The sequence below is a fragment of the Ciconia boyciana genome, chromosome 6 (genome assembly GCF_034638445.1).
Source record: "Ciconia boyciana chromosome 6, ASM3463844v1, whole genome shotgun sequence".
NCBI classification, from domain to species: Eukaryota; Metazoa; Chordata; class Aves; order Ciconiiformes; family Ciconiidae; genus Ciconia; species Ciconia boyciana.
Window position 1 is genome coordinate 30685168 of NC_132939.1, and position 17123 is coordinate 30702290.

Here is a 17123-nt window from a genome sequence, read left to right on the forward strand (position 1 = left end):
GCTGAGGGCAAAGGCTAGAACTAGAGGGTGGGTTGGTTGTTTCTAGACTATTGTACAAACTTTACTTGCTCATTGCTTCTTTTAATTTAATTTACAATGGCAGATGAACACTGGTTTTGCATCTTAAAATTTATGGAATATTCAGATGTTAAAAGATGTGAATACGGGAGTTCATAAAATCCTGCTTTCTGTTTAAAGTTTCCATTTTTTATAAACCATATTAATCACATCTGCAACTTGTTATTTAGCATAGGGCAAAGAGTGACCTTTTTGTTCTGTGCCTGTATGGCACCCATCACAATGCATTCTTTGACAGAGAGCTCCTCTGCGCAAATAATCCCCAATAGTCATAAAGTGAGTACAGTTATACAGAATGCAGACGTTTTTCCTTTGCCTGAACTTTAAATAGCTTGTAGCCAATGTTCTTCATAATGCCATCAGTCATTCTGTAACAGACTAAATGATTTTTTTTATCACCAAAATGTTGTCCTGGGACTAAATTCCCTCAAATGTGTTCCCTGGAGTGATGTTGCTTTAAAAAAGTCTTTATTATACATTTACTATTCTACATACTGAAGAAGATTTGTTACTTTGTGGTTACATGGATACTAGTTCTGTGTAAATACATTTCCCCCTCAGAATGAAATATGAAAGCTTGAATGGGTGCTATAAATTGACTATAGCAATAGGTAAAAATCAGGTATTAAGTAGGAGCGGGGAACTGGTGAAATCCCTTTATGGTTTATTTCCGGACATCTTAATGCTTGGTCTATTAGATATTAAACTTTTGTAAGGAAAGCGTAATGTTATTTTTGGCTGTCAGTCAGAAGCTGTTGATGGAAACGCTTTCAATGCTAGCACGTAACTATGTGAACTAGGAATGTTGTATCTTTTTCTTTCTTGATTTCTGCTGTGGAGTACGCCAACACCACAGTCTGCAGTGGGGTGCTGTGATATCAGATATGACCCTCCAAACCTGGAAATAGTGTGACTGGCTGAGAAACAGGGTACATTACCCTTCAAGTATTTCAGTACTGTGTCTAGGGCTCTCCTTGTGCCTGGGTACCTCGCTTAAAGTTCTGTTGGGTATTTGTATGCTGCAGTAACACCTGCAGTGTTAGACATGCTCTTTGACTATTTATGTAGGCCAGCAGAAACCAATGCTAGTTTTTACGTGCTGCTAGCTTCAAAAATGTTTGCCCCTGTGGTATCCCATCACAATTCCAGTACCTGGCTGTGGCTGCTGGTTGCTCTTATGGTGGACCTCAGCCCTGTGTTATATGAGAGGAGGAAGGGAGGGCTGTGTTTGTGCATGGGAGGCCCTCTGGGAGGGGAGCGGTCAATGTGGCCAGGACAGTGTAGTCGGACCAGAATGGAGCGCAGCTGCCTCATGCCTTTTCCTCCATGATCCACTTCCTCTGCATCTTCTGCTCTGCATCCAGCTGGTCTTGGTTCACTTGTGCACACTTGTATTCCCTTGTCTCGGTGTAGTCTGAGAACTGCTGTGGAAGTAGTCTTAAAGATGGGAAAGAAGGGTTTTAAAAAACAGTGCTCTATATCACAGTGAAAATCCCAATGCATTACTATAGGATTCTCTCCTTAGCGGACTCTTTTTAGTGACTTGAAGATGTTGCATTCCTTCACAGATTGTGCATTGAGGCCTGGGCAAAATTATCCACAGCAAGTTTGTTTAATTGAATTGTAAAATGACAGTGGTGTAAGTTAAAAACTTGACACTAGGGCATGCAAGTTGCCCTGTGACACTTTTTGAGAGTTTAAAGTACTTTGCTGGGCCCTGAAGTTTGGGAGCTACTTGTGCAGGACCCAGCAAAACAGAAGACATATTCTGCTGTTGAAAATATCTTTTCCACTTTTCAACTGCCTCTGTGGCCTGGAAAAGGAGAGACTGGCAAGGAGCTCTTCTTTGAAAGGGTCTTTCCTGGTATCTTTAATAACTCACAAATGAACTCTCCCATCCTCTATGAACCTCATAGACATGCCACCTGAAAGAGTTGCTGAACAGAGTTGCTGAAAGCTGCCCTTTGCCTTTCTCTGCTTTGCATTGTTTCCAAGCTGTAACTTGAAGCCTCCTGGCCAGCTGTTTATTTCCCAATCCACTCAGGAGTTCCCGAGCTTGTCCTCCACGCATTGGCAAAAGAGAGCATCAAAGAAATGTTGGGGTAGTCCCAAGCTGCAAAGCTGAACCGTGCTTCCAGCTGTGCGGGTGTTTACTATCAGAGTCTGCGCCGCAGCAGCAGTTTCCGTCCTTACTGCTGCTCTGTATGGCATAGTCCTCTAATCACCTTCCTGGGATGCAGCAGGTGATGAGGCTTGAGGGTGGGATAGGGGTGGAGGGAGTTAAATTTGAGCTCCTAAGAACACAGTTGACAGGTGTGAGCAAGCCCAAGGCTGGGAGGGAATTGTCTCGCATAGTAAGGAAAGTTTCTTACAATTTCCAGAGACATGCTTGGCGTGCCAGGCTAACCTGAGCAGTGCGTTGAGCGTAGCTGCAGCGAATAGGTGAGAGAGGAGCTCAGCTGATCGGTGCATTATGATGTAAACATGTAAAATTCATTTCTATGCAAAAGGAAAGTTATAAGGAAAAATGAAATTACTTCAAGCATCATTCTTGAAATGATGCAAAGTAAATCACTGTTGGTTTGTGCTGGGTATGCCTTTATTAATCTGCTGCAGGGTCAGCTTCGTTAACTAGTCTCTGTGCTGTGGTCTAGCTCCTTTGCTCTTTCTAATCACGTTGTGGTAAGTAAAAGGAGGGATTATTATGTAAGCAAGACGTTGCTGTTTTATAGACTGGGCTATTAGCTAACTTCCGTGCTTCTGTATAACCACAAGAACTTAGATAGAGCAATATTGCCTGCTGCTGACAAGAGTGATAACTTGTAGCAACTTTTGTACAAAAAAACATTCCTTGGATCTTATGCATAACCGATGTTAAACACTGTATCAAAATAAAATTAAAGCAGCAGCAGACTGTAGGTTATTGTTGTTCTCCCTCTCACCCCCACCAAAGCAAATGTGACTGTTTTACTTATTCAAGCATATTCCTTTTAAAATGTTTATTTTTCACTAGTTCCTCAGTGCTGCCCTTTTTAAGCACTCTTTCAACCAACCCTGTTCAGGTTGTTCTATCCCTGTCTTAAAACTTTATAATGCCAGTGGTAAGAGGAATGTATTCTGAGGAAAGATAGCCATAGATGCTTAGGTTAACGTTTAGGTTAAGCTTTTCCAATTATATTAAAAAAAAAAAAAAAAAAGAAGCCATGACCCTACTTTATTCAAACTGTTGTTGTGATACATTACTTCAAATGTGTTTGAATACAAGTGTATAATGACACAACATATTGGCATCATTAGTATTCATACAGCTCATTTTTGTTTACGACTTCAACTTCTGCTTAAGTTAGCTTTTCTGTGCTTTTTGAATAGCGTTTAAAAAGTGTTTGTACTTATCTTTCTTGAAAAAACAATGTTTGCAAGGAGAGAACATTTGTTTTCTTTTATATTTCTAAAGGTAGATGGAAGGATTTTTTTTTCTGCTTTTTGGTACTTTTCTTGAGCTGACTTAAACTTTGCTTTGTGACCCAAGTGTGTGTTGGATATATTAGCTCTCTGTTAATGGAATATTGCCATAATCTCTATTAACTGCTTTACTGGATGTAAATGGAAATAACTTCCTTAGAAATCTGTATGCATTAGCACAAGAAATATATTGCAGTTAAAAATTCTCTGGAAAATGGATGTAGTATAATTTTGTTTTATAGGTATTCATCATGTGTTCCACATGGATGTAATTTTTCAAATACAAGACAAAAGACTGCTTTCTTTGAAGAAAACAACAAAATTGTCTTTCATTTCAAAGGGACCAGAATGTATCTGTGGAAAGAAAAAGTACAAATATAGGAAAAACCAGGTAACAGGCAAGAGTCGAAAACACCTGTTAGCTTGCTTAGGACTGTTAGATACCTCTCATGCTATTCCAAGTTTTAGACTAAGGCAGGCCATTGAACACAGTGTAGCAAAGTGTCTTGCCTCTACCCTGACCTTGTTTCTTAACCTTCTCAATCATATATTTTAGTATATATATTCCTTGCTACCTTGATGCTCTTGTCCGCTCACACCTAGACAAATGGCAGGCTTTTATCTACTTTTATCTACTGTGGCAGCTGAGTGAGTGTTGTTCCTCTGTGTTGCTCTGTTACACGACAGTCACTTTCTTCAGGTGGTGGTAGTTGAATTCTGTCCCAAAAGCCATGGGTTTTGAGGTTGGTACCTTATGGTGGGAAAGAGCTGTCTCAGGCCTCCAAAAGTTGCTGTCTGAAAATCTGTCCAAACTGTATTGGTTATGCATTGCTCATGATTACAAGCTTTTTTTTCCACAGAAGAGCTGGGATTTTTAAACGAAAAGTTGAGATTCTAATTTTGTGTTTATAGAGAGAAGGTCCCTCTCCCAAACAAATGTATTTTAACATTTGTGTATCCTGTTTTGTAACCTAGCCTATTGTTAAGGTTATCTTGGCACCTTTTCCTCTCTTTCTCAAATCAGTTATTTTGCTTTGCCTAGTCTATTATTTAAAGTTTCATGTAAACTGTCATTGAGGTGGCTGCTCTTTTCTCTTAGTATCTGTACTTGGCACTAGCAGGTGGCTTTCGTAAGTCACCTGTGTTTTTATAAGGATACTGCATCAGCAACCTTTCCCAGATGTATTCTTCTTGCAGTTGCATGAAGCAAGTTTTCTAACTTTGGTAAAGGGCAGACTTTCTATCTCTTTAAAAGGGCAGTACTCTGCATGTCCTGAGTGGCCACCACCGCCCATTCCACAGAAGATGGTGCTTCTGCTGGTTTTATGTGACAATACTGTGCCTGTACACATTTAAGCCAGCAGCACAAGGTGCTAGCTACTGGTGGTTTACTTCCCAGAGTAAGAGGCTGACTGCCTCCTCTTCTTTCACTTCCTTTGTTGCCTGTGCAAAAGCAGCTACAACAATGTCCTAAAACAACAACAGCAAAACCAGCTTTTGGAAGCCTTCTAACTAATATTTTGCATTTTCATAGAACACTTTTCCTCCCAAGTCCTAAGAATACTTTGTGAGTGTCAGAATATTTTGGAGCAGGGATCAGATTTTTTGTATGCAGCAAGGAAAAATGGGGCACAATGTCATTAAATAACCTGACTGTGCTGGCTAATAAACCATGGCTGTGCTGGGCAGTTTTGTTCTCTAAGCCCACATACTCTATCTGAGAGAAGTTGTAGTAATGTAAGATGACATGACTGCATGCATAGAGATTGCTGCGCATCTCCCCTGGGGAATGGTGCAGAGGTTGGATGCTAGTCTTGTGGAACCTTTGTGCAGTACATCGGGAGGCACCGCCACTGTGCACAGAGAATTTATGTGAGTTTTGGGTAGGATTTCCCCAGTTTTCTTTTCTTTAGTCCAATGCTTCATGTGAACTTTAAAAAGCAGTGCACTTCTAAAATTTTCCTGCCATCTTCCTATCTGTAGCATAGATTTTAAACAAAGTAATAGAGTTTTGCACCTCTGTTTTTAGAATTTAAGGGTTTACTGTAGTAGCTGCTTTTGCTACAATGAAAGAGGTACCTAAGCAAGAGAGATGAGACAGCGCATAGCAGCAGTCAGTGTCACAGTCATTTATTTAACTATGATCACAGGCTGAAGTTCTGTCCTGGTGGAATGAAAACTGACCACTGTATCCAAATTCTGGTTTGCATGGAAATCACAGCATTTGCACAGAATTTCTTTGATACAAAAGTCTATGAATTATGCTATCTCATTACTCAGTAAACAGTTGGGAAATCAAGGGTGCATGAAACTGGACTGACTGGACTGTAGCTTTGTTTTAAATCCTCCTTATTTTATGCTTCCTTAAATGCTGGTGGTATGACAGATGAAGAGTTGTTCCTCTCCTCCTCCCTCCTCCCCTCAATGCCTCTGTATGAAAGAGAAAGCATCATTATTCCACAGCTGTTCAAAGTACTGATGGATCATCAGAAGTGTTTCTGACTTGGATTGCTCAAGGAAGATGCCTGACGCTCTTGTTCTAGCAGTACAAGACTTCAGAGATGGTGCAGACAGGAACACCCTTCTTGTACTGTGCCATTTGCATGGGCAGGATTGCAGAGCTTACTGTGACTGGAGGAGGCCATCCTCTGTGTCCTTTCCTAGCTCATGAATATATATGTCAAGTCTGGTAAGATTAAGACGACTGTAACTGTTTGAGCAGGCCTGTATCTGAAAAGAGCACTGACAATGCCTCATGTTTATCTCTGCACCAAATATCCCTATTTTTGTTGCTATATAATATTTGCAAAGAAGAATAGGGGGAAACCACACGAGGATGATGGTGATCACTAGGAATGGTGATTTTTGACTATCAGATTGTGTTAGCCATTATCAGAGCCAGTGAAAGCTCTGTGCAGCTAGGAGTAGCCTTGAAAGATAACTTGAGCAGCATGTCTAGTATAGCAGCGTGCTGTCTTGGTGAACTCTGTGTACTTGGCTTCAATATAGATTTTAAAATTATTTATAAACATCTGTTCTGAATTTTGTAGGAGGATTGCTGACTGGGTGTGCACTCCTCTTTTGCAAGACACAGTAAAACAATTATGACTTAAAGAGAAATATCCAAAATAGTGTTGGGTAGTACTAAATAATGAAAAACATTGAAAACCAACTTTAAGTAAATTTATTGATTATTGATACTTTTTTTAAAAAATCTGCATTAGCCAACGTGAGGATGTTCATACTGTTAAAAGCTCTTGACTTTCACAGCTTATACAGCAGTAGGGATAAGGATACAGATTATGCTGGTGTCATGGAGGGATGCTGTGGTTATAGGTACCTTAACTTGTCAGTAGAGTGCAGAAGCTCTAATGGCTGACGGCTTTGACATTCTTCTCTAAGATTTCTGATGGACCAGCATGGAGTCTTAGTGCTCTTGTCACTGCACCCTTGGTCTCTCGACAGATGTGTCCTCAACCCATTTTGTCTGGTGCAGTGTTCTCTGAAGACTAGCATAACTTAGAAAATACACCCTGTGTTGTTTATTTGTTTCTGCAGCCAAGGTCAGTCACTCGGGAGGTGCAAAGATGGCAGCTTCTCAAAGATACCTCTGCCAAGGCCACCAATAAACAGGAGGCAGAGACACTTTATGATGTACTGTTAATGGGAAGGAAAAGATAAATCTGAATACTTGCTGAATTTTTCCCCATAAAACCTTTAGACTTTATGACCAAGAAAAAGCTTGGGTTAGATTTGTCTCAGGATTATACTGTAGCTGCTGGCATGGTGGCTGCATAGGGGTGTGATCAGATGGCACAAAGTGTACTAGGTACAAGTGGAGGCAGTTTGGTAAATGGTGTACCTTACTTGTAGGCTATCATGGCTATGGGTCACATCCTGGGAAGTAAGAGTCCCAGAGACAGCAGCAGTGACCGCTGGCATGCATCCTGCTGAGCTTGCTACAGGTGTGCTTTTGGTTGTATTTGTAAGCAGAGTGTGAAAATGTCCATCACAGTAGGCCACAGAAGACTACTTTTTTCTAGAAAAGTCTAGAAGAAAGATTAAAGTGAATTGTTCCAAAAACCAGAACTGACACGATTGCCCAGATCAGCAAGAATCTCTGCGAGAAGGCACGGACTGACTGTTGCCATACTGCTTTTGAGGTCCTCTGTCCCAATACAGGTTGAGATTGGGTTTGGACTTAACCTGGGTGATGGGAATTGCTAGGAAAGCATAAGTACTTGCAACGATTGCATTGCAGGGTTATTTTCAAAGTTTGTATGAGTAGACACATACTCAATTCTTTCAAAAATTATTTAAGATTTCTCATGTACTTGAGTGCTATATATTGGCTTTAGTATATTTGATTACTTTGGTGAACATTTGGTGGTCTGTATTTGCAGAAACTGTTTTGTTGTGTGACATGACTATTGCTAATGACTCCAATTCTTTTTTTCTTTACTGCATGAGCATGTTTTTAAAATAAATAGGCAACTTTTAAAAGTCAGCTCCTTTGCTGTCCAAGTGCCTGACTGTTATTTGAGAGGGTGGAGAACTGGGGCAAGTTTTGTAAAGTCTAAAATAAACAACTGCCCCCTTTCTTTCCACCCACTGCTTCCTCTAGCTCTGTATACCTACTTGCACTTCTGTACTCCGTGTCTGAACTCGTCTCAGTGAGGTCCAGCAAGCTGTGGCAATGTCCCTCTTGGGGGTCTTGATCCTCTCATGATTCTTTTCCACTGGCTAGGTTTTGCAGAGTGTCTGTTGTCCCTCTGGGTTTGCATTAGCTTTACTTGTTGGCTGCAGAAATAATTTGTCATAGGAACAGCAAATGTTATGAGGAGACTTTCCTTTGGGCTGCCCTTGTTTTTTGGACTGCCTCAGCAGCTTTGCTTCTGTCAGGTCTCTTCTGTAGCTCCCTGTTACAGCCCTGCCACTGCATTCTGTACGTGCGTTACTGTTCTGTTGCTGGGTCTGCATTTCTGTAAAACTTTCTGTGTCTGAGAAGATCCAGGTCTTTCCTCGAACATGTACCATTAAATGGTCTTTCTATAGCTCTATCTTTGCATGAAAAAGAGTTATCTGTACGAAGTAATTTAGAAGAAGAGAGGCACTTCCCAAACATAGCATGAATTTTTCAAGAAGTGGGGAAGAAGGGAGGATGGGGAAACTAAATGTTAAGATCACTGTGACTTCTGAGCAGCAGAAGTCAAATGTGTTTAGTGTACTTTAGAATTTATTTTATTGGTACAAGAAATACAGCTTTCACACCTGTGGAGCAGAGCACCCATTCCTAAGGATGACAGATTGTTTTAGCAGTCAAATGCAAACTGTGGTGCACACGTGTGTAAGACTGTACTGACAAACAGTTTTTGCTGAGAGCGCTTTTGTAGTGTTTGCAATCTGGAGTTAAGGTCAGAACATCTAGAACAGCTGTGAGTCTGCTTTGCCTCCTGGGCTTTATATATTAAACTGTGCTTTCTTTCCCAAAATTCTCTGGTTGGTACCTAAAAGAAGGATGAAGTAAACACATGTTTACAGGGAGGCTGAACGTACAGTTTGTAGAGTGGGGAAGGGCTGCAAGTCCAGTTTTGTTTATGTTCGATGCTCTCTGGCTGTAAACTGCTGCAGAAGGGAGGGGTCTCCATTCCCACCACCACGTGTTCCTGCCCTTTCTCTTGCTTTGGCTCAGCAACTGTGCAACCGCTGTGCTCAGCGCTCTGGAAGGGCTCACTGGCCCTGTGGCCCCTTGATTATTTATTTTGGTGTGTTTGTTTTCTGATTGCAGCTGATCTGAGTCATTGCACGGGTGCGTTATTGCTAGATCAGATACAAGAAAAGAAGTGGGAACACATGTGGGATGTTGGAGCAGAGAAGAGAAATTGCGCCTTGCAGCAACAGCCTGCAGTTAAGATAGATAAAGTATGCTGTGAATCTGCACTCCGAGCAAGGGGAGACTTTAGTTCTATCCCTGTTTGCTGGTGGCTTTCTTGTTGTGTGAGACTGGAACAAAGCTACTTGACTGCTGCATAGAGCTTTTTGTCTGCACAGTGAGGAATCATGTTACCTTGTGGTAAAAGGTGGTGTGGTAATTTTATTTTGTGTTGCTTGTATTTTACGTTTTTATATTTCTTTTAATAGAAGTATAGAAATATGAATATATAAATTTATATATATATGAAAAATTTTTGTACTTCAAAGGTTTTATGTTTGGAATTTCTTCTTTATCTTGAATCTTCAGTAATGACTGTGGCCTGGGAGAACATCAGGTGATGAGAACCCACAGCATAAAGTCATTTGTTCATAGGGTTGTGTGGAGTGTATGTGGACTGAAGGCAGTGAGTTTCATGTAATTATTATAGGTGTGGTTGGGAGCATCGCTTGTTGTTGAGGTTGCCTTATGTCTGCAATTAGAATATCCTAGCATTTAAAACTATTAAAAGCTTTGTCAGATTTCAGCGGTTTGGGTAGAAATCTTCCATGCATGAATGCCTGCCTCAGGCTACATATTTTTAATTATTTTTTTGAGCTTCATCCAGAACAGTTCAGCTGGTACAGAAGATGAGGTTAAGGGAAAATTAGGTTTTAAAATATTTAAAAGCAACTTAGGGTGACCTTTCATTTGAATTTCCGATTGATTTAAAACTGGAAATCTGGTGTGCATTTTTTGAATTCCCCATCTGAATCCACCCATTTCTGCCCAAGTTCTAAACAACTAAAACTCTTTAACATGCTCAGTAAAGACTCGTAAGAACATAGCAGGTAAACGTTTTAAGGGATCTGCTTTCTCTGAGTGCATCTGAGCTTGTATTCTCTGACCAAATTGTGCTTGCACCATTCCCATGAGTCAAAAAAATCATCAGCTGGGCACTGCCTTGATAAATTGAGCTCAGTGTTGTCCAAGTCACAACTGAAGCCTGGGTACAGGAACTGAGAGCAAGGTCTTCTGTCCCATTTAATCTCAATCATCTGTTTGCTGACCCCAGCTGGTGTCCAGGAAGAAACTCTGATTCAGTTGTGGAGTGTACAAGTAAACTTGGGATAGACTGGAAGAGCTGACAAGGGGAGTAGGATCATGTACCTTTGGAGCAGAGATATCAGCCTAAAACCAGCTACAGTGCAGTAGGAGAAGGGAGCTGAGACCTGCAGAGCAGCTGAAGACACTAGAATTGAATGTGGGCCCGTGGACAACATGCCAGAGAGAACAGATAGCAGGTACCTGTAAGGGATGATGTGTGTGCATAGGGGGAGGAGGATAGGAACTCAGTGAACTGTAACTGGGGTCATAAGACCAAAGGGTTAACAGTAGGATGGAAAAATAGGGAATGCTCATGGGATTAGGAAGCAGGATAGGGCCAAGATCATACTGGGGCAATTGAGAAAAGAATATGTGTAACTGGAAGCAGCTAGATCCTAAAGCAGCTGGATCCTAAAGGATCCCTCCAGTTTTGTCTGTCTTCTGCTGTTCTTAAATTCTTGTGGAATTCTCTGACAAAATGTTCCATTTCGTCTTAGATCTGGTCTGCTGTAGAGGATAACTGTCAGCTTTGTCCATTAGCTCACCTGGCAGGGGTTTGTATGTGGATATGCAAGTCCCCAAACTTATTTGTGTTGGAAAACACTTGCTTTTCAAAACATCTAAGAAATTGCACATGTACAGATTAAATGCATGAGTTGCAAATTTCTACCTTAGATGCTCACAGCCTCTATCCTCAAGCACTTGTCCTTCTTCATTTGTTTTTTAGGGAGCCTTATGGGGCCTCTGTTCAGTACTCAGCTGTATGTAATGCAAATTCTCTCTCCTGTGAGTGTTCCTTTTTCTCCTGTGGTCTAACTCAGGGCTCCAGGTGGCTGATGTGTTGAACTGCCGAACACTCACAGCTTAACTACAATCTCTGGGAGCTGTGCTTGTATTTTCTATGTGAAATGCCACGTATAAGTATGTATTACAGAAAGTACTAAGTTCAGTCTGTCTCAAGGCAGGTGCTCAAAATTAGTAAAGTGAAGCACAGAGATTTTAAGGTAAAGCATTATTTTCTATCTGCAAAACAGGGACAGCCTGTGCTCAGAAATGTGTTTAAAACTTCTTTATGCTTATAAAGCTCAAATGCTACAGTGACTGTCTCTGTGGAAGTCTTAAGTGTCCTAAGGCATTGTTTTGAATGTTGTTTTGGTACAGGAAGTGTGGGGTAAAAATTGAGAACTGGGGAGGAGAGACCCCAGAGGCAGGCCACATTGTACTATATGTGCTGACTGGAAGTTAGAGCCCTCAGTGAAAAGAGGTTGTAACTGGGGGGGCGAGGGAGTAAATACTTCTGTACACATGTAAGGAAATCTGTTAAAAGACAGATCTGGGGCCATGAATGAACAGAGGTCAACTGGGTTTGAATTTTCTAACTCTTGTTTTATCTTATCTAGTTTTTAACTGCCCCAATGATACTGATCCAGCTGATTATCGGGGGAGATATATACAGCTCATCTCAAATGACAATGTCAGTGCCTTCAGCGTGATTTTAAACAATGTGTGACAAAACTGCACTAAGGACAAAATTTATTTTATTTCTAAACCAATTTCTTCCAGCTTTACAAACGCATTAGGCTTCATCAAAATAAAACTTTCTGGTAAAGTTGCAGCTTAGAAGATTTGTCAGTATCAGAGTGCAAAGCAAAATATAGAAGAAATATAAAGGATAAAACATCTTTCTCCTCTTCTTAGCCTCTCAGTACCAAAGTGTTTGTTATTTTTTGCTGTCAGATAAGTAGGCCGCTGACCTTGTCTTCCTCATTTCTATCTTGCTATGGATAAAAAAAGTCCATCATAATTATTGTGAGGGATGTGAATCAACACACCTATAAATAAGAGCATCCTTAACTTCAAGTAGCTATCATGCTGTCAGCCCAGAAATAAAGTTTTGGTTGGTTTTTGTTTTTGGTTTTTTTTGGGTTTTTTGTTTTGCTTTGACCACATGCTTTTTTCATTCTTTTCTAGTATGACTTGTCTTTGGAAGTGGAAGTTGGCTGTAGTAGCCAGTCATAGCTGTGTTCAATGGGAGTTTTATACAGACAGTATATATGAGCGTGTGGTTCTTTGCACTTGTGGAACAATCCTGTCCATTTACATTTCAGGACAGTTTTGTTTTGCTAAAGAGTACTTTTTTGAGGACTACAACAAACACTTTGGATTACGTGGTAAAAATCAGATAGTATGACTTGACAACACTTGTCGCTCACAGGTCTGTGATATGGATCCATACTCCACAAAGCACAGCCAGTCTACCGGTCCTCTACTCTACTTCCTTGTAAACATAATTTAAAACAACAACTCTTAATTTGAAATAAAATCCTAACAAAGTCTTTAGGACAAGCACTTTGAAACTGTTTAATGACCGCAGTCCTGTCTTGTTCTTATGCTGTTCAGATACCTGGCTGCAGATCTGCAAATGCTACTTCCTGTCATGGAGTGTCTTACAAGTATCTGGTTTTTAGTTCTTTCTGATTTGCAATTTGCTAAAGTAAATACATATTTCTGGGGTTCACAAATTTGGCATGCACCTTTCTGTGTCTTCATATTTTAAATGGATTTTTGAATGTGTTCTGTTTCCAGAGAGAGTGCAGAAGGAGGAAGAGTGATCGTAGAAGTTGATGACAAAGTGGCAAAAGTCAGAAATATAAAGGTATGCTTTTTGTTGTCTTCTCTTTCTCATATAAGGATCCTGATGCTTTTCTATGTTTGCTTGGCTATTGTATAATTCTAATAGAAATATTAAGGGAGAAGTTTAAACTGGCACAGCTCTAGAAAAATTGCAGTGAAAGTGTGTGTGTGGCAGGGGTTATTTTGATTTGGGGTTGTGTGGGTTTTGGGTTTTTTTAGACAGGGGATATAACATGTAGCTGCATTTTCTGTATTTTGTATTTGTCAAAGCTGCTGCAATCTGGCTGCACGCCATCATTCAAAGCTGTTAGTAAATTGTTTAGGATTTTGTGCTTATCTTACTGTTACTAACATCTGGATAATTTCTTTCCCTGTGTCTCTCCTCTCATATTTGCACTCAGAGTGCAACTGACTTGCATGAGATAGAGCAAAATGTGTTCACCTACACTTCAGGCCTTGGTAAAAGACCAAGAGCTCTAAGAATAAACAGAATGTAGCTGTTGTCCTCCATGAGGGCTCTGGAGCTGGCCTGCATGGGAATCAACCCTCTGGTTTAGACTCTTGAACTACTTAAAGCTGCCACAATCCTTCACTAAATTAATAGAATGGGAGCAAATCAATTTTATGTTGTCAAATGTTTTTCTGCTTGAAAAGCAAATAAATGAACTGTGGGATAACTGCGTTACTGTGGGGATCCTAAAAGATGGATGCATTTTGTATTTCTTGTCTCTTTTTTCTTTATATCTGCAAGCCACCCAATTATTCTGGATTGTTGGTTCAAGAGAAAGAATTTATTAGGTTTTGAAGAGAAACAGTGGCAAAAATTGAATTAAAAGATTTGAACTATTTATCTTGTTGCCATTATACTTATTTTTGTATTGACTACAAGTGTTCTTTTTTAAAGAAAGAAGAGGGGAAAAATGCTAGTGGTATGAGAGGTCTCATGGATGTAAAATGTTGCTTAATTTCTGTATATTTCCTTTTCAAAGGCTCTATTTGCAGGGTCTGAGACTCACTACTTTCTGCAATCGTTTACCTCAATTCCTTATATGTGTGATAAAGCTCTGGAAGAGACGCTGTCTGTTCCTGGTGGTTGGCCTCAGGAGGGCTTAGATCCCCGCCACAGAGCTGTGAGGATCTGGGCCTCAGAGGCTGCCCACCCCTGCTGACAGAGCCTCCCTCAGCAGGTGAAGGCCTCAGTCATGCAGCTGCCTAACTGTGTCCAGCTGAGCCTTGTTAGACCTAGAGGTTTTTTTATTTTATTTGTTTAAAGAGGAGCTGTGGGCTGCCTTGGGATACTGGGGAATCCACAGCAGCAGGGTGGACTGCTCGTAGCAGGCCGAGAAGGGTTGTTTGGAGGTGCGAGGGCTGGCTTGTGGATCTTTTCTCTCTTGAGGTTTCGTAATTGGTGAGTTTTGTAAAGGGAGTGAGTTTGCTTTATGCATAAACTAAATTTAGACAGCCTTTGATGAATCCAAGTTAGTGTATAAATTAATATTTAATTAATATTTAATTAATTTAAATTAATATTTATACACTAATGTTCACATTGTTGTATCTGGGGTGGGTGTGCTTTGTAGTTCAAAACAAAACCCTTCTCACCAGGAGGGTAATCACCTCTGTGATCAGGGGCTGCTTTCCTGAGGTGGAGGGGTATTTTTTTATTTTTTATTTTTACACATTGCAATAGGAAGGCAGTGCTCCAGGCTATCTTCTGCCTATTGCTGCAGAAAGCCTAAGAAAATAAAAGGTAATTGCATAAAAATCTCTGAATTGCGACATGACAAAAATGTCATTATTGAAGATGATCAATAGGCTCATTAAGATGTTAATTCTGCCTAAAGGAAACCTTGGTTGTACTTAATTCAATGTGACAACTTTTAGAATCATGTGGGGTTTAAAATGCATGAAACCTCTTTACTTCAAAGATAATTTAGAATTATTTCTGTCCTCTTTTGCTTTGCTCTTTCTTGGTTTAATAAAAAACCAAAAACCACAAACCTGTCAGATGGGCCTGTAAATTAATTTTCCCTGTAAACCTCACAGCTAGTGGCAGAGTTCAGAGCTTACAGCATGCTTTATCCAGTAATCTGGCAGACAGCACTGTCACCCCTAGATTTTGGGGCCATTGGTGAAGCGGTTTGTTTAAGTACGGAATTATAACGAACCTTTTTTTTTTTCTGCTTCTGTTATTGCAAATGTTAAGGTTACAATAAAGTTACTGGTTAGGTCAAAATTACATGTGGATGGCATTGATTTTGTGTAATGTTTTGACTCATTACTCTCCTTTGAATAGAACAACAACATGTAGTTCCTTGTTCATAAGCTGATCTGTTTTATTACAAATCACTTGGGCAAGATTATACAGAAAGACCTATACGATTCCCTTAATATTTCAGTTACTGACTATTATGCTAGAAAGGCTTCATTATTACTAACCCGTAAAGGTTAGATTTGTAATGTGCAGTCCCAGTGACAGAAGCATTAGCTTGCAACCATGACAAAACAAAGGGGAAACAGAGGAAGAGACCTGCATTTTCAACTATGCAGTGAGAAAATTGGTTTTGTTTTCTCACTTTGGGCATAATATCTGTGATGCAGTTCCCGGTGAAACCAAAAAATGACAGAAAAATATAAAAAGGGCTATAGAGCTTTCCTGCTAATATAGATATTGTGAAGGTTCATTAAATTATGTTTGTTGTATATAGCCTGGAGGACCTCAGCTGTAGTAAATGAACCCTTCAGCAAAAATTCTTCAGCAGGTCTGTCATGGATGTCTCCACCTCACTCTGAGCATCAAAGAAAATTGAATAAAGAGGATTAACTATTTGTCATTCCTTTTCCACAGTACAGAACCTAGATAAAGTTTCTGTTAGTTTTTAAATACTTACTTTTTGGTCAGCTTCAAAGTAAATTGGTCTTTCTGTCTTTTTTTCTTTCTGTTGTCAGGTTGACAGTAGGCTTGATGGCACTTGGGACTCGAGAGAAAAGACTGTGGCCTTCAGCTTTGATTACTGCTACTGGTCAGTTGATCCTGAAGATCCAAAGTATGCATCTCAGGAAATGGTAAGTGATGCTGTTCTTCGTGTCTGTGTTCCCATCCTGTTTTGTCCTTTATATTCACATCTACAGGAAGAGATTGAGACATAGGATAGATGAAATTTTATTTTCTTTTGTGCCCCCATCTTTTTCTTATTTGTTCGTAATACCACAGTACTCAGTCCTTTTGTCTTCAGTAGGAGCAGTAGGACTGCAATACCCTTGTTCGTCAACTGAAGCAGACTTTCATTAGATCTGTCAGCTTTGGTAGTGATCATTAGTTGTGATTATCTGAGGACTTTAGTTTAGCAACGAGAATTTTGAAGGAGGGGAATCAGGTTGTAGACAGAGAAAGCTCTGAGGTGAAAGCAAAAGTGTTGAGGTGATGCTGCTGAAAGGAATAACAGTGAAGTAATCACACCTTTAACAGTAGTAAATGTTACTTATAGTGTATTGTTCTAAGCACTTTTTCTTGCTAAAGCATCAGAAATCTGTTATAACTAATGGACACTCTTCCTAGTTTGAAGATCCAAGGTTTGATTGATTAAGAAAGAAAGTTGAAGAATTTGGTATTAAAATAGGATACAACTGCAAATTTTTGTTAAAAAGAAGGAATTATTAAATCTGCTACAAATAAATAAATATCATGCATGGCAAAGCTATCCAAAGATTTCCCTATGCATGCATACAATCACATATGTCTGCATTAAAATAAGTTTTTACTGCTCTCTTGTCTTCAGAATTGTATCTTACTTCGTTTTTATCTATTGCCAGTACAATTGTTCCTGAAATTCCAACCTGTATAGTTGTGTTGGTTTTGACAGAAAGCATCACTTAAGTCTGAGATAGTCCTGTGAAATACGTATTTCTGGTGGTGATGAGTACAGGATCG

General features: G+C 39.9%; 1 protein-coding gene across 1 annotated transcript in view; it reads left to right on the top strand.

Annotated features, from left to right (window-relative positions):
- Positions 1-17123, top strand: part of STARD9 (StAR related lipid transfer domain containing 9) — a 118079-nt gene that overhangs the window by 2620 nt on the left and 98336 nt on the right. The window contains exons 2-3 of the mRNA XM_072864248.1: positions 13145-13214; positions 16142-16258. Coding sequence (XP_072720349.1) covers positions 13145-13214; positions 16142-16258 — 187 coding nt within the window. The remainder of the gene's footprint in view (positions 1-13144; positions 13215-16141; positions 16259-17123) is intronic.